Source organism: Bos mutus, chromosome 10 (genome assembly GCF_027580195.1).
Source record: "Bos mutus isolate GX-2022 chromosome 10, NWIPB_WYAK_1.1, whole genome shotgun sequence".
Taxonomy (NCBI): Eukaryota; Metazoa; Chordata; class Mammalia; order Artiodactyla; family Bovidae; genus Bos; species Bos mutus.
The window spans coordinates 29048208-29065469 of record NC_091626.1 but is presented as its reverse complement, the minus strand read 5'-3'; the positions used below and the strand labels follow the sequence as shown (position 1 = coordinate 29065469).

Here is a 17262-nt window from a genome sequence, read left to right as displayed (position 1 = left end):
AATTTTAGAATGTCCCTTTCTCTATAATACTAACTTTTACCATCATCATTTACTCTACATCTCAGAGTATGCATATTGGACTTACACTGACTTTTGATTGAATGAATAATGCTTTAAAACTTATCCTCACTCCTGAGAGGAGTTAAAGTCTTTTGAAATAAGCCCAAATCAAGTTGTACTATTATTTCATACTTTCTGTGTCCTGCCTTTAGCTTTTCAAAATGTAGGTTTAGTGCATGGTAGAAAATGTCTTATTTTCTCAGCATAAGAGTTACCTGAAAGTCTGTCCAGTGTTTTGTAAATGTATTTATTTGTGTGGGTTGTAAACTACTTACTATGTTATATTGAAATTTGGTAACCACTGAGCAATAAAGGAGGATCCAACTCTGTGGAGGAGGAAGGAAGGAATATTAGTGTCATTTGAAACTTTGAAAACAATGAACAGATTGAGCATTTTCTTTTGTTCAGGTTTTGCTTGTGGTCTAAGGAAAATACTTTAAAGGCAGAATCATCAGAAGGTGATTTAGAATTGGAATTAGAGATGGGCACTAGTCTTAGCTTTGTCATTGGTTTCAACAAAGATAGGTAGCTTTGAACAGCTCACTTTGTTTTATGGGAGAAGTTAAAGAGTTAAAATCATATGTGATGATTTCATTAGGAGGTTCAAATTAACTGTCACTATTTTGAAAGTTGTAAAGTACCAAGAGAACCTTTTAATTTGACATCTGTGATTCAATATGTATTGCGTATTCCTAGTCGGATAATTAAGCAGGAGATGATGGCTAGGAAATTCACCTTCAATCTCCACGTCCTTCACCACTTTTAGCTGCAGTGTCACTGCCATCCCAGTCGCCAGGGCAAGGTGCCATCTTTCTCCTTTGTTGCACATTTACTTTTGTAACAGTCATTCTTTAGAGTCCTGCCTTAAATATTGGATTAGCCTTAGTTCATTCCCTCACAAAGATTTTTTGTTTTGTTAATTTATTTATTCAGTCATTTATTCCTTCAACCAATATTTATCGAGTGCCAGCCATGGATGTGTCAGGTACTGGAGATACTGTAGTGAAGATGATTGATAAAGTTTTCTGCACTTGTGTAGCTGACAGTCTAGTGGAAACAGTTGGACATTAAACAAACAATTGTGTAAATGATCAATTAATTGTAGTAATGATAAGTCCTATCAGAGAAAATACAAAGAGCTTAGGAACTGAAAGGGACATTACTTAGTGTAGGGGTCAGCAAAGGCTCCCTCATGGAAGCAACACTTCAACTGAAACTGATGGATGAACAGGAGAGAGACAGCCAAAGGGATTGGGAAGGGAGGGGAGCAGGGAAGGGCTTGCAAGCAGTGGGAGTGGGAAATGCAGAGACCCTGTGAAGAGCAGGAGAATGCTGCTTGTATGGTAGGAAGGTCAGGCCGGTCTGAGTGAACATAGCGAAGAAGAGAGGGGCAAGAGATGAAGCTGGAGAAGCAAGCAGGGTCAGATCACTGGGGCCTGCAGGCCTGTTAAGGATTTTGGACTTTATTCTGAGAGCAATGATAAGTCATCAAAGGGAGTAATCTAGTATGTGTTTTTAAAAAACTCAGTCTTTAAACATAGACAAGTGATTGAAAAGGAACAAGCAAGTATTTGTGGACTAGTTAGGTATCTGTGACCATACTCCAGACAGATTGTGACATGGACTATTAGTGTCCATGTGTTAATGCCAATGGTATAATGTCAGTTACTGTGAGCGATATGTAGGAGGCAGCATGAATAGGATTTGGTGATGATTTGTCTGTGGGAGGTGGTGAGGTACAGGAAAGGTCAGAGATTCCTTGGTTCCTTGATTTTGCTCTAAGAGACGGGATGGTACCATTTCCTGAGATAAGGAATATTGGAAGAGGATCAGGTTTGAGGGAGGCAGATCATGGTTTTGTTAGTACTTGTTGAATTTAGGCACTTATGAAACACTGAATGAATATGTGAAGTAGGCAGTTAAATATGTGGACCTAAGCTTGAAGGATAGTGTGCACTAGGGAGTCATCGGAATGAATATGGTAGTCAAAACCATGAAAATGGATGGGAGATTGCTGAGAAAGTATGCACAGTAAGAGAGTAAGTGTGCCCGAGGCCAAGTCCCGAGTCAGTCAGCATTAAAAGATCAGATCAGACAACGATGGATCTGAGAAGCAGCCACTGAAGAAGAAAACTGGTGGAGTTGCTGATAAAAGTTTTTGGCTGACCCTGTATTAATATGTTGGTCTCCTGTGTCCTCATAGAGGCAGAAGAGCTTGGATTTGAGACCAGATTTATTAAATTGTAAGCTGTAAGTGGGTAGAAACTATATCTATTTGGTTTACCACTCTATTCCCAGAGCTTATCATATTATATAGCATGCAGTAGGCAATTAATTTGTATTTGTTGAATGAATGAGTGAATGAATAATTATAATTCTGTGGCTTGACCTCAGTTTATTTGGGCAACTTAATACTAGTAATTTTTAATGTTAGAGATTCTTACACATTGCCGGTAGGTATGTAATCACGTCAACCACATCTGGAAAGACCCTTTTTCCAACTAAGGTGACATCACAGGTTCCAAGGATTTGATACGGCTTTCTTTTGAGGGGCCGTATCTTAGTCCACACCACGTGCTTTCAGGCTGTTCTTCACATACCAAGCTTGGTTTGAAATGGTAGCTTGATCATGTCACTCCCTGTTGCTCTCAGCCTACATGCTACACTTCAGCAAGGTTCATCTGATGCAGACCCTGCTTATTTCTCCAGCCTCATCGTTTGCCATGCCATCTCACGACCATGCTCCATCTTTCAGCCATTCTAAATCACCTCTTTCTTTTTGCAATTTCCCTTAGTTTCCACTTCTTATTTCTTGCTCCTTGACCTCTCTTCCTACATTCTTGTCTCTTTGGCAGGAACATGCACATTTCCTTTGCCCATCTCATAGCCTTTTCAGGTTTTAGCTCAGACATCCAGATCTTCCCTTGATCACAAAATCCAGATCAGGTGATTTGACCTGGACAAATCCACTTGCCAGTCTCCACTTGCCCTATCACAGTAGCTTGTGTTTAACTGTATTGTAATTGCCTACTTTCTAGTCCTGGTTTCATAGTCTCTAGTTGGCTATAAGTCCTGTGAGGGTAGGGGCTCTGTCTTTTATATCACAGCCTTCAAATTTAGCACAGTCCATGTGAAGTGCAAGTTGGTCAGTCATGTCCGACTCTTTGCGACCCCATGGACTATACACTCCGTGGAATTCTCCAGGCCAGAATACTGGCGTGGGTAGCCTTTCCCTTCTCCAGGGGATCTTCCCAACCCAGGGATCGAACCCAGGTCTCCCACATTGCAGGTGGATTCTTTACCAGCTGAGCCACAAGGGAAGCCCAGTACAGTCCATGGTACAGAGTAAATAGTTGTAGAATAAATAATAGAAGGAAAAAAACATGAATTGGGTTCTACCTGCTAAAATTTGAATTTGGAGTTGGCTTATGTTTTTGAATAAATATGGAGGTTGAAAAGAACTTAACTTTTTCTTTGATCAGGCTTATGAGATAAAGACACAGAGGTGTGCTGCTCACTCATCAGCATTTTTGTCTACAACCCTGTCTGCTTTGGATGAAGCCCTGCATGGTGGTGTAGCTTGTGGATCCCTCACAGAGGTAAAGAAGACACTTTCCAAACCTTCTAACATTGACCTAGAACCTTCAGAACCAGGGGAAAAAATATAATTAAGATATATAAATTATGTCATGAATACTAATCTAAATTGTAAGTACCTCAAGGGCAGGGTTCTCCACTCAGTCCCTGGTGGTACTAGTGTAGTATACCAAAAGGAAGATGTTCTAAAAATCTTTGCTGACTGACTGAAATCTACTTGGGTGGTTGTTCCTCTGAATTAGAAATTGAATATTATGAAATAATAGGAAACAATTCGGGGGGAATTAGAACAGGATCCCTATTTAGTGTATTAGGAAGGAAAATTTGAAATTTTATTAATGTGCAGGTAAATTTTAGTATTATGCTGAAATGAGCTATTTTTACTCCCTGTTAAAGATAAAATTTGGTTCTAGGAAGTAATCAGTTGTTGTGTTAGTTATTTATTGTTACATAACAAACTACCCACAAACTAAGTGGCTTCCACGACAGTAAACAGTGATTTCTGTTTCTTTGGGACTGGCTTAGCTTGCAGATACTGGCGAGGGGTGCGAAGGGGCAGGTTGGTGCTGGTTGTTGGCAGGAGGTCATGATTCTCCCCTGGAGAGCTCCCTGCAGGCTGCCTCAGTCTCCTCGTGGCATGATGTCTGACTCCCCCAGGCAAGATGGAAATGGCCATTCCTTTGATGATTTAGCTTTGTATGTTACACACCATCATTTCTGCCACTTTCTTCTCTTTAGAAGCAGGTCATTAAGTCCAGTCCATGTTCAAGGAAAGGCACATTAAGCTCTACGTTTTGAATGGAGTGTCAAGAATTTGAGGATATTTTAAAACAACAACAGGTTTTTTCCCTGAAAACTGCATTGATGTGCTTACTGGTCCTGATGTGGTGACTCCATAGGCTGTGTTTACCAGTGCAGTCCTGAGGGCCTCCTTGCCTGAGAGTTCTAGGGGCATAGATGCGTGAATCAAACTTTTAATAAGAGTAGATGCTCAAAGCATTGTGATAGGCATAAATTTAACTGTAGATATTTTTCTTGGAAGATAGAGAACCTGTTTTAGATAGTAAGCCTTGTTTTATTTCCTGACTTCCAAGAAAGATTTAAAAATATGTGTTCTTTGCCTAGTAAATGAACCAGTAAAAGAGTTGATCTTAAAAAGAAATTGGAATCTGCTGTTGCAGTGCACTGCCACCAGATGGTGCCAGAATCCTATCTTCCATAATCTTTGCACTCTAGATCTTTCTTGAAATAGGTCTATGAAAAAAAAGTTTTATAACAATTGTGAGCCATAGTTATAAACTTACTTATTTAGATAACAAAAAATTGAACTTCAAGATGATTAACCAACAAATACTTTTTTATGTTTTTAAGTTTTGGTGTAGTTTTCAATACTTTTTCACATCAGTCAGTTTCAGTCACTCAGTCGTGTCTGACTCTTTGTGACCCCATGGACTGCAGCACGCCAAGCTTCCTTGTCCATCACCAACTCCCAGAGCTCACTCAGACTCATGTCCATTGAGTCAGTGATGCCATCCAACCATCTCATCCTCTGTCATCCCCTTCTCTTCCTGCCTTCAACCTTTCCCAGCATCAGGGTCTTTTCCAGTGAGTCAATTCTTCGCCATCAGGTGGCCAAAGTGTTGGAGTTTCAGCTTCAACATCAGTCCTTCCAATGAATACTCAAGACTGATTTCTTTTAGGATTGACTGGTTTGATCTCCTTGCAGTCCAAGGGACTTTCAAGAGTCTTCTCCAGCACCACAGTTCAAAAGCATCTATTCTTCGGTGCTCAGCTTTCTTTATAGTCCACCTCTCACATCTGTATGTGACTACTGGAAAAACCATAGCTTTGACTAGACGGACCTTTCTCAACTTTTTCATGTAGCTTTTATCAATTCTTTTCGAATTCAAGAGGTAGTTACAAGCCCTGAGTTGTGTTTTCGTGATCTGATAGGATGGCATGGAATATAAATACCCTGATTGCTTATTAGTGGCAAGTTCTTTACTTTCTGTTCCATCCACAGGTAGCCTCTGCAGTCTTTTTTGGGACTTTTCAGCTGATTACAGAGATTGTTTACCTTTTTATTAAAAATAAAATTTAATATATATCTTCTGTATACAAGATTAAATACTTCCTGCATGTATAAATTATAAACATTTATGAGCCTGTGACCCCAATATAAACCCCAGAATACCAAAATCATTGAAATTAACTGTGGGCTCCTCCCTGATCCTATCTTTGGCTTTCTGTTGGGAGGTAACTTCCATCCTGAATTTCTGCCATTCTTGTAGTTTTTTAAAATTGAAGTATAGTTGAATACTTCAATTATTTACAATATAGTTGAATTAGTTACGATATAGTTGAATATCGTTGAGAATTGACTTAACGATATATCAATATTAGTGTCAGGTGTACAGCCCAGTGATTCTACCATTCCTATGCTTTTTTCCCCAGTGTTTACTTTACCTGTAGTTTTTTTTTTAATCACCCATGTACATAGGAAATGTAGCATTTTATTTAGTTTTGCTTTTTGAGCTCTGTTACATCATATATTGATGATTAAATCATAGCATATCTCTTCTATGAATTGCTTTTTCCACTTAATATTATTTTGTAAGATTTATCCATGTTGTTGCAAGTAGCCAGAATATAATTCACTTTCATTGCTATATCATACTCCTGGCCTTTTTTTTTTTTTTGATCCTTTTTTCTGTGAATGAACATTTGGCTTGTTTCCAGTTTCCTGCTAGTATAAATAAGTCCTATGAAAAGTGTTGTACATGTCTCCTGGGTCACATGTACAAATATTTCTCTATAGCAGGGATTGGCAAACTACTTCCTAGTGGTCAAATCTGGCTAGCTGCCTATTTTTTGTAAATAAAGTTTTATTGTCACACAGCTATGTTCATTTGTTTACATTTTGTCTGTGGCTTTGTTTGAGATACAAGACAGAGTCGAGGTACTTGTGACGGAGATCTCACGGTCTGAAACACCTAATATATTTACTGTCTGGTCCCTGTTGAGGGTATTTGCCTTGGAGTAATGGCTAGTTATAGAGTATGTACATAGGTAACTCTGCAGAATCAGGACAAATTATTTTCCAGAGTGGTTGTGCCTGTTTAATTTCCCACCAGTGATGTGCATGAATACTTCTTGCTCCATATCTTGCCTTGGTATTATCTGACTTCTTAATTTCTGCCTGTCTTTGTTTTCATTTTCCTGATTACTAATGAGCTTCAATTTCTTTTTTTTTTTTTAAATCATTTGGCTATTTAAAAAGTAATTTTATTAATGTACAACTTAAATACTATGAAAGTCAATGTTTGTAACTGTATAATTCCATTGTATTAGGGGATTTATAGTAAGTCATCACCACAATCCACTTTTAGAACATTTTCATTATCCTAAAACATTCCCTCGTGCCCATTTATAGTTAATCCCTACTCCCATTCTCAGCCCTAGGCATCCACTGATCTACTTGGTGTCTCTATAAATTTGCCTTTTCTAAACATTTCATTTAAATGGAATTGTATAATATATAGTCTTTTGTGTTTGTTTTTTTTCACATAGCATGATGTTTTTAAGGTTCATTCATGTTGTAACACGCTTTGCCCATTTCTGCTCGGTTCCCGAAGGAGACATTGGGTGCCTCTTGGCATTGGCAGGCAGTGGCACCCCACTCCAGTACTTTTGCCTGGAAAATCCCATGGACGGAGGAGCCTGGTGGGCTGCAGTCCATGGGGTCGCTAGAGTCGGACACAACTGAGCGACTTCACTTTCACTTTTCACTTTCATGCATTGGAGAAGGAAATGGCAACCCACTCCAGTGTTCTTGCCTGGAGAATCCCAGGGACGGGGAAGCCTGGTGGGCTGCTGTCTATGGGGTCGCACAGAGTCGGACACGACTGAAGTGACTTAGCAGCAGTAGCAACATGTATCAGAAGGTTGTTCCTTTTAATTGTTGAGTAATATTAATATCACTCCAGCCACAGGACTGGAAAAGGTCAATCCTCATCCCAGTTCTCAAGAAGGGTAGTGCTAAAGAATGTGCTAACCGTCGGACAGTTGTACTCATCTCCCATGCTAGTAAGGTCATGCTTAAAATCTTGCATGCTGGTCTTCAGCATTATGCGAATCAAGAACTTCCAGATGTCCAAGCTGGGTTTAGAAAGTAAGAGGAACCAGAGATCAAACTGCTAACATTCACTGGATTATAGAGAAAGCTAGGAAATTCCAGAAAAACATCTACCTCTGTTTCATTGACTACACCAAAGCCTTTGTCTGTGTGGATCATAATAAATTGTTGAAAGCTCTTAAAGAGATGGGTTTCCTGAGAAACCTGTATGCAGGTCAAGAAGCAACAGTTAGAACCCTGTATGGAACAACTGATTGGTTCAAGATTGAGAAAGGAGGATGACAGGGCTGTCTGCTGTCACCCTGTTTGTTTAATCTATACGGTGAGCACATCATGAGAAATGCCAGGCTGGATGAGTTACAAGCTGGAACCAAGAGAAGAGGGAGAAATATCAACAACCTCAGATATGCAGATGATACCACCCTAATGGCAGAAAGCAAAGAGAAACTAAAGAGCCTCTTGATGAGGGTGAAGTAGGAGAGTGAAAAAGTCAGCTTAAAACTAAATACTAAAAAAAACTAAGATCATGGCATCTGACCTCATTATTTCATGGCAAATAGAGGGGGGAAAGGTAGAAACAGTGACAAATTTGCTGATCTTGGGCTCTAAAATCACTCTGGTGACTGTAGCCATGAAATCAGAAGACGTTTGCTTCTTGACAGGAAAGCTATGACAAACCTAGACAGTGTATTGAGAAGAGAGACATTACTCTGCTGACAAAGGTCCATATAGTCAAGGCTGTGGTCTTCCCAGTGGTCATGTATGGTTATGAGAGCTGGACTGTAAAGAAGGCAGAGCACTGAAAAATTGTTGCCTTTGAACTGTGGTGCTGGAGAAGACTCCTGAGAGTCCCTTGGACAGCAAGGAAATCAAACCAGTCAATCTTAAGGGAAATCAACCCTGAATACTCGTTGGAAGAACTGATTCTAAAGCTGAAACTCTAGTATTTTGGTGATGTGATATGAACAGCTGACTCACTGGGAAAGTCCCTGATGCTGGGAAAGATGGAGGGCAGGAGAAGAGGGTTTCAGAGGATGAGATGGCTAGATGGCATCACGGATACAATGAACATGAACTTGGGCAAACTTTGGGAGATGGTGAGAGACAGAGAGGCCTGGTGTGCTATAGTCCATGGGGTTGCAAAGAGTCGGACACAACTGGGCGACTGAACAGCAACATTAATGTTATTCCATGGTATGGTTATAACACATTTTGTTTATCCAACTGTTAGTTGATGTTCACTTGGATTGTTTATAGTTTTTTCTGTCGGGAATATGACGTGTCTTTGTGTGGATGTCGGATTTTATTTCTCTTGGTTAGATTCCTAGGAGTGGAATGGCTAGATCATATGCTAGGTGTATGTTTAGTTTTTTAAGCAACTGCCAAATTTGCTTTCTGGAGTGGCTGTGCCATTTTACATTCTCACCTGCAGTGCATGATAGTTTATTTCTCCATATCCTCACCAACACTTAGTATTGTTTATCATTTTAACTATTCTAGTGAATGTTAGTAGTATTCATTGTGGTTTTAATTTGTCTTTTCCCAGTGACTGATGACATTGAACTCCTGTTCATGCACTTATAACCATTTGTATGTTTTTTAGAAATGAAATATCTGTTCCAATCTTTTGCCTGTTTTTAAATTGGTTGTTTTCTTGTTACTCAGTTGTGAGTTCTTTGTATACTCTGGATACAAGTCTTTTATCAGATACATAATTTGCAGTCCAATCTATGGCTTCTCTCCTTATTTTCTTAATGGCAGCTTGTGAAGTTTTAAATTTTGTAGTCTAGTCTGTTGGTTTTTTCCTTTATACTTGGTGTCAACTCTGTAAATTTTTTTTGTCTGGCCAGGCACACAAAGATTTTTGCCAAATCTTTTTCTAGAGTTTTATATTTAGGTTTTGCATACAGTCTGTGGTCTATTTTGAGTTTTTTTTTTTTTTTTGTGATCTATTTTGAGCTATTTGATAGAATGATTTGTGGAATATCTTCTCTTTTTTATGTACTATAATAGTTTGTACATTGTTTCTTGAAAATTTGATATAAGTTTCCTGGAAAAGTGTCTGATCTTAGTATTTTCCCTGTGGGAAAATTAAAACAATGAAATAAATTCCTTTAATGATTAAAGGACTATTCAGGTTTTTTATTTCTTTTTAAGTAGTTTTACTGAATGATATTTTTAGAGATTTGCCCATTTTAAGTTTTAAAATTTATTGTCATAAAGTTTTTCATTGTATTCTCATCTTTAAATCTTGTTTGAATGTGTTTCTACCCCCTCGCCCTGTTTTCATTTCTACTGTTACTTCTTTGTCTTCTCTTTCCCTTCCTTTTAAAAAGACCTGGTCAGATGTTTGAGTATTTTGTAGTCTTTTCAAAGAACTGTGCTTTTACTCTTGGTTCTTTGTTGGTTTTCTATCTTTTCTCTGTCTTCTACTTAAGTGATTTCTGTTTCTTTCTTATCTCCCTCTATCTAATTGTATTTTTCTGGGATTCTTCTCCCCCTCCCTCCAACTTATTAAATTACACATTTAATTCATAATTTTCAGTTTTTCTTCTTTTTACTCTGAGCTGTTGCATTCTTTTTGTGTGTGTGTGATGAAGTATTTTCATTTTTATTTAGTTCTCATAGTGTTTAAAATTTTTCATTATAATTACTTCTTTCACTCATGATTCTTTTTGGAATTTTTGAAAATCTAAATTATTTAATTAAATTTTCTTTCACATTTTAATTAGATTGCTAGCTTATTTGCATTTTAGTCAAAGAATTTTGTGTGATACTGATTCTTGGAATTTTTCTTGTTTTAAGGATTAACGTGATTAACTTTTGTAAGTGTCCTAAGTGTGCATGAGAAGAATGATTATTCTCTAATGATTTAGTGTTCTGCTTATGACAATTAAGTTAAACTTGGAATTTGGGTTGTGCAACTCTTCTTTATCTTTGCTGATTTTTTTCTTCAACCCGACCTAATACTAATCCAGAGAAGGTTGTTAAAATAGTCCATTATATCGTTAGCGAATTTACTTGTAGTTCTGTTATTTTGAATATTTTGAGCCTATTTGATTATGTTTAAATCAACAGAATTGTTGTATATTCCTTGAGAACTGACATGTTCTATGGTTCTTCTATGTAAGTACTTCTCACTGTTACAGTTTTACTGTTTGTGTGATTAGTTACTGTATGTCTTCCTCATTGGAGAATAAATTCCAAGTGGGCAGGAATTGTCTTTTTCTTCTTATTTTTACATCTACAATATTAACACATGTGGTAGTGGTGGTTTAGTTGTTCAGTAATGTTCGAATCTTGCAACCCCATCGATTGTAGCCTGCCAGGCTCCTCTGTCTATGAGATTTCCCAGGCAAGAATACTGGAGTGAGTTGCCATTTCCCTCTCCAATTAGCATATGTAGAAGGTACATAGTAAATATTAACTGAATGAATGAATTTGTTTTCATTTATTTATTTTTAAGCACTTATTTACTCTAATGTTTTGGTTCCTGCTGCCTCTCCTTCACTCTCAGACTCTTTGGTCTTGGAATAAGCCAAACTTCAGTAACTTTTAATGTTACTGCTCTTCCGTAGTACGGTATTTATTTTCATTTGTATGCCATTTGGTTTCTTCAAATTATCAAAATAGTACATTTAAGAAATATGATTTTTCTACCTAATTGATTTCTTTATTAATAAACATCAGCGATTATTTTAGGAGTTTTTTTTCTCATAAGTTTTAAAGTCGTTCCTCTCTGATTCTATATCTACAGATGTATAGAACTGTGTTAAACTGCTGTTTAACGAACCATTCCAAAACTTAGTGGCTAAACACATTAATAAATGTTTATTATCTCACACAGTTTCTGAGTCAGGAATTCAGGAGAAGCTTAGCTGGCTGTTTTCAGTTCTGGTGTCTTAGGAGATTACAATCAAGAAGTTGGCTGAGGCTGCCATCATCTGAAAACTTGCCTGGAGGTGGGGAAGATGAAGATGCCTTTAAAGCAGCTCCCTGACCTATAGAACTGTGAGATAATAAACAGGATTGTTTTAAAGCTGCTAGTTTGTGGTTAATTGTTATATAGCAATAGAGAACTCATGCAGATCTCAGAGGAGATGTCTAACTAGTTGTGTTGCTGGATCTTTGTTTCTGGTGAAAAGTTCAAACCTAGCATCCCAGATATCAGGTAGAAGTTAGATCTGGTGAAGATAAGATGTAAGGCATCTAGTTGAATAAACTTCGACCAGGCCTAAGGATGACTTGAGGGAGGAAGAATAAATCTGGAAACATTCTGCTGTCACTTTTATAGCTGCTCTTTCCTGACTCTGACTTCAAAACAACCTAATTTATTTATCATCAGTTTTGATTTATGTGAACTGCCCTGAATCTGTGTACGTTCAGCTACAGTACCAAGATTAAAAGTGGAATTAGAGAAGCGCTACTCATGCCAAAGGCAGAAGCAGCAGAGGAGAAATCAAAGGGAAACCAACTGTGCTGAATCACTAATGGAAGTGAGCTACAGGGCTTTGTCTCATTCCCAGAGAACATCAAATCCCTTACTTATGGAATATATAAGCAGATAATTCTACATCTATTATGACAGTATTGGTAGGGAAGATATGTTTGAAGTTTAAACTTTAAATATTTATGTTATGTGGAGATCAGACCGTGTAATGGTAGCCTTCTCATATGAGGTAATATAGATCAGATCAGCGTTTCTCAATCTTTGTTCATTACCACCCCTTAAGGAGCTTTTTAGTCATTTTTCCCCCCAATAACATTTCCACCCCCACTCAAGATTTTAATTGTTGCTGGTGAATTTAAGGTTCTTGCTTTGTCATGAAAGAATTTAGAGACAAAACGATAGGTTAAGAAGTGGCTTTATTTAGAGAGAAACACACTCCACAGACAGTGTGTGGACCATCTCAGAGAGAGCAAGAGAGCCTCAAAACATGATGTGGGTAGTTTTTATGGGCTGAATAATTTCATAGGCTAATGAGTCAGGGATTATTCCAATTATTTTGTGGAAGGGGTGGGGGTTTCCAGGTATTGGGCCACCACCCACTTTTTGACCTTCTGTGGTTGGCCTCAGAACTGTTATGGTGCTGGTGGGTGTGTCGTTTAGCATGTTCTTTTACCAGGAGGAGAAGGGGATGACAGAGGATGAGATGGTTGGATGGCATTGCCGACTCTGTGGACATGAGCTTGAGCAAGCTCCAAGAGTTGGTGATAGACAGGGAAGTCTGCTGTGCTGCAGTCTGTGGTTGCAAAGAGTGGGACATGACTGAGCAACTTAACTGATATTACCATGAGCACATAATGAGACTCAAGGTCTGCTGGAAGTTGGCTCATCTACCCTCTTGGACCTGGTTAGTTCTAACCAGTCTTTGTCATGTTCTGTCATTCTTTAAAAGGTTGTGCCCTGCCCCCTTCCCTCCTGTTTCATGTAGATATACTATATATCTGTTTATGTACTGTATGTAGATCTGTGCTTTATAAGGAAAAGAGAGTAACATCTTTCTTCCGTGATCAAAACCAAGTTTTGCCCTTGAGGTCACTGTCACCCTTGCTGAGAATGCATGATAAAGATGCTGATATAATTAGGTAAAATTAAAGGTTGTATTTAAAGGGATCATTAAAAAAAGGTATTTTTATATTGTAATCCAGAGATTATAGGAATAGAAAACTGGTCCAAACTCACGTCGATGAAAAGAGGTATGGCATCTGCATATGTTGGTTGGAGAGTACCTCTGGACGGGTAAACCTGTGAAGCACCGCCAAATCTTTATAACATTTAAGAAAAATGATTATACCCAGATCCTTGCTCTAAATAATGAGAAACAATGTGGCACATGTCTACATTATTTGTGTTTCCTGAGTCGTTTCTATGCTTTGTTCATGATTTAAGAAGACCAGGTGTCCTCCTCGAAGGGGGCAGTTTTGCTTTGGAGGTGACCACTCTTCTGTCCCTAAAAGGTAGAGGCAGAATGCCAGACTCCTCTTTTGGCTTCCTTATCTTTCCTTAGAACAGTTCTGCTTGTTTCTCGTTGACTGGGTGGGCTGTCTAAGATTACAGGAGACAATAAGTCAAGGCTTGTAAATTCAAGTGTCCACAAAGGTCTTGGCATGTATAGAAATGCATAAACAATGAAATATAAGACATACATACTTTATCAGTCAATTTTGGCTGCTTACTCTGCTTACAACAGCAGCAGACAGTCATTTTTCTTGCTCAGGGGTCTGTAGGTCGGTCAGGGTGGGTCTCATCTCTTTTTCAAGCTGCAGTCAGGTTCTGGTCTGTTCCATGTGCAGCAGCAGCAGTAGGAAAACTAGGGAGAGATTTCTAATCTGCATTCCTGGAACATCATCTGCTGACAAGATTTGTTTATCCTGCCCTATGTTTTGAAAGGCAAGATAACCAGGCCTCTGTTCTAAGACAGGAGTTTAGCATATGTGGTTGATTGAATCATTGTTCCTAATTCGTCACTCATTTCCTGATTTAGAAATAAGTATCTTTCTCCATAAAGGTTTCATAAAGTCTTTTATATGGCACATATTATATGATTGTTAAATTTTTTTTTAAGTTTTATTTTTAAAATTTATGAAGGATAATTGCTTTACAGAATTTTGTTGTTTTCTGTCAACATCAACATGAATCAGCCATAGGTATACATATGTCCCCTCCCTCTTGAACCTTCCTCCCATCTCCCTCCCATCCCACCCCTCAAGGTTGATTCAGAGCTCCTATTTGAGTTCCCTGAGTCATACAGCAAATTCCCATTGGCTATCTATTTTACACATGGTAATGTTTTGACACTTTTTTTTTTTAATGTGAATCTTGGGGTACTTGTCATTTTCATGTCCTCTTGTTTTCTTTTTCTACTCTGTTACCCTGCCTTCTTTTTTCCCCTTACCTTTCCATTTACTTTAAAAACAGCAGTTGTCAGTATGGAGTAAGAGAGAGTTGTGGAGAGAATTTAAAGTATAAAAGCTTCCACTTGTTGATATAAAATAACTTTAAAGATGAAAGTTTCTTTCACAAGGCAAACAGCTGCCTGACTGTTCTGAGATTGTTTGCTTTTTGTTTACTTTGGGATTCAAAGAGTGATTTTAAAAAAGAATTCTTTAGGTTTGAAAACCTAATTGTATTTCTGCCTAATCGTAGAGCATATGGAGACAGGTAGTTGGATGCTGGGGAAGGAGGCCATTAAAAAGATGATGTAACGTTTCCACATGCTCATTTCTCAGATCAGAACCAGGCAGTCCTTAAATTTTCTCTGCAAAATATTGGCTTGGTGGATTGACCCATCCTCTTGACCTCATCTTGAATGTGGAGGAACTCTCCCCCACATTCAAGATTTTGGGTCCTACTAGGTCTGGGTTTCACATTCATCTCTACTGCTTGTTCTCTTTTGAGACTAAAGTGACTAGGCTTCATTTTCACTTCAGTACAGTTAAACTGGGCTTCTTGGGTGGCTCAGTGGTAAGAATCTGCCTGCCAATGCAGCAGACACAGGAGTCTTAGGTTCGATTTCTGGGACGGAAGATCCCCTGGAGGAGGAAAATGGCAACCCACCCCGGTATACTAGCCTGAAGAATCCCATGGACAGAGGAGGCTGGTGGGCTCCAGTCCATGGCGTCGCAAAGAGTCAGACACAACTGAACACACACGCATGCACAATTAGACTTTCTTGGTAATAATTCTTTCCCCTTTAAAGCAATTGCTAGTATTTGCTTCTTTGTTGATATTCTAGTGATCTTTACTACTCGATGTTTCCTTTCTGTTCTTTTACATTTCTCAGGCAGGATTGTTGAAACTCAGGCTCTAACTATACGAAGCTAATCGTATTTTACCAGTATCTTCTGTGTGTAAATGCTGTATTCACTCTGAGTTTCCAAGAAGCAATCACTTAGACTATTCTGGTTTGGCATGTCTGCTGTTTCTGACCACCATTGGAGCTGAACCTGGGAACTGAACACAATTTGAAATTTTGTGGTTTGGCTGCTAGAAGTCAGAGCTAAACTATCTGAAGCTAAAAATTATTAATGTTGAAATGTTTTAACCCACTAAGTAAACTTGAAAAAATAATGAAATTTAACTCTAGCCAACCTTTAAAAATTGCGAACAGCATATTTTTTGAGGCTAGAAAGAGAGGAAAAATATATGAAAAGGATCTGAAATTGCTAAAGAATTAGCAATTATTTATTATAGTTTACTTAAAGAAAATGTTAATATTCAAATTTGAAAGCGAAGTAAAGCAAACATAGAAAACCAGATGAACCCCAAAATCTTATGTTATCCACGTGATGTTCTACTTTTCTCAAGACTGTACTGAATCAGTACATAAAAATAATGAAGCAGGTAAAATGCCAGTTGTGCTCATTTAACTTCAGAATTTTTAAAAACATGTTTTCTTTGAAGATGAAATGATAAGATATTACCTTACATTTTCATGGTATTTTATACTTTACTAAATATTTTCACATATAACATCTTAAAAAATGTTTTTAAGTTGAGGGCTTGCTTCACCTTTCCACTAAATATTAAAAGTATTTCATAGGTTTAAGCTCATTAAATCTCAGAACATATCTAAAGATCTAATTAAATCTTTCAGTTTAGTTCAGTAGTTTGGTCGTGTCTGACTCTTTGTGACCCCGTGAACCACAGCACACCAGGCCTCCGTGTCCGTCACCAACTCCCAGAGTCTACCCAAACCCATGTCCATTGAGTCAGTGATGCCATCCAACCATCTCATCCTCTGTTGTCCCCTTCTCCTCCTGCCCTCAATCTTTCCCAGCATCAGGGTCTTTTCAAATGAGTCAGCTGTTCCCATCAGGTGGCCAAAGTATTGGAGTTTCAGCTTCAACATCAGTCCTTCCAATGAACACCCAGGACTGACCTCCTCTAGGATGGACTGGTTGGATCTCCTTGCAGTCCAAGGGACTCGCAAGAGTCTTCTCCAACACCACAGTTCAAAAGCATCATTTCTTTGGCACTCAGCTTTCTTTATAGTCCAACTCTCACATCCATACATGACCACTGGAAAAACCATAGTCTTGACTAGACGGACTTTTGTTGACAAAGTGATATCTTTGCTTTTTAATATGCTGTCTAGGTTGGTCATAACTTTTCTTGCAAGGAGTAAGCGTTTTTTAATTTCATGGCTGCAGTCACCATCTGCAGTGATTTTGGAGCCCAAAAAAATAAAGTCTGACACTGTTTCCCCATCTATTTCCCATGAAGTGATGGGATCAGATGCCATGATCTTCGTTTTCTGAATGTTGAGCTTTAAGCCAACTTTTTCACTCTCCTCTTTCACTTTCATCAAGAGGCTTTTGAGTTTCTCTTCACTTTCTGCCATTAGGGTGGTGTCGTCTGCATATCTGAGGTTATTGATATTTCTCCTGGCAATCTTGATTCCAGCTTGTGCTTCCTCCAGCCTAGTGTTTCTCATGATGTACTCTGCATATAAGTTAAATAAGCA

The 17262-nt window shown here is 38.3% G+C and overlaps 1 protein-coding gene across 3 annotated transcripts in view; it reads left to right on the top strand.

Moving 5' to 3' along the window:
* Positions 1 to 17262, top strand: part of RAD51B (RAD51 paralog B) — a 620294-nt gene that overhangs the window by 7197 nt on the left and 595835 nt on the right. For all 3 annotated transcript variants that reach the window (XM_070377663.1, XM_005905730.3, XM_070377664.1), the window contains exon 4: positions 3543 to 3659. In XM_070377663.1, the coding sequence (XP_070233764.1) occupies positions 3543 to 3659 (117 nt within the window). The remainder of the gene's footprint in view (positions 1 to 3542; positions 3660 to 17262) is intronic.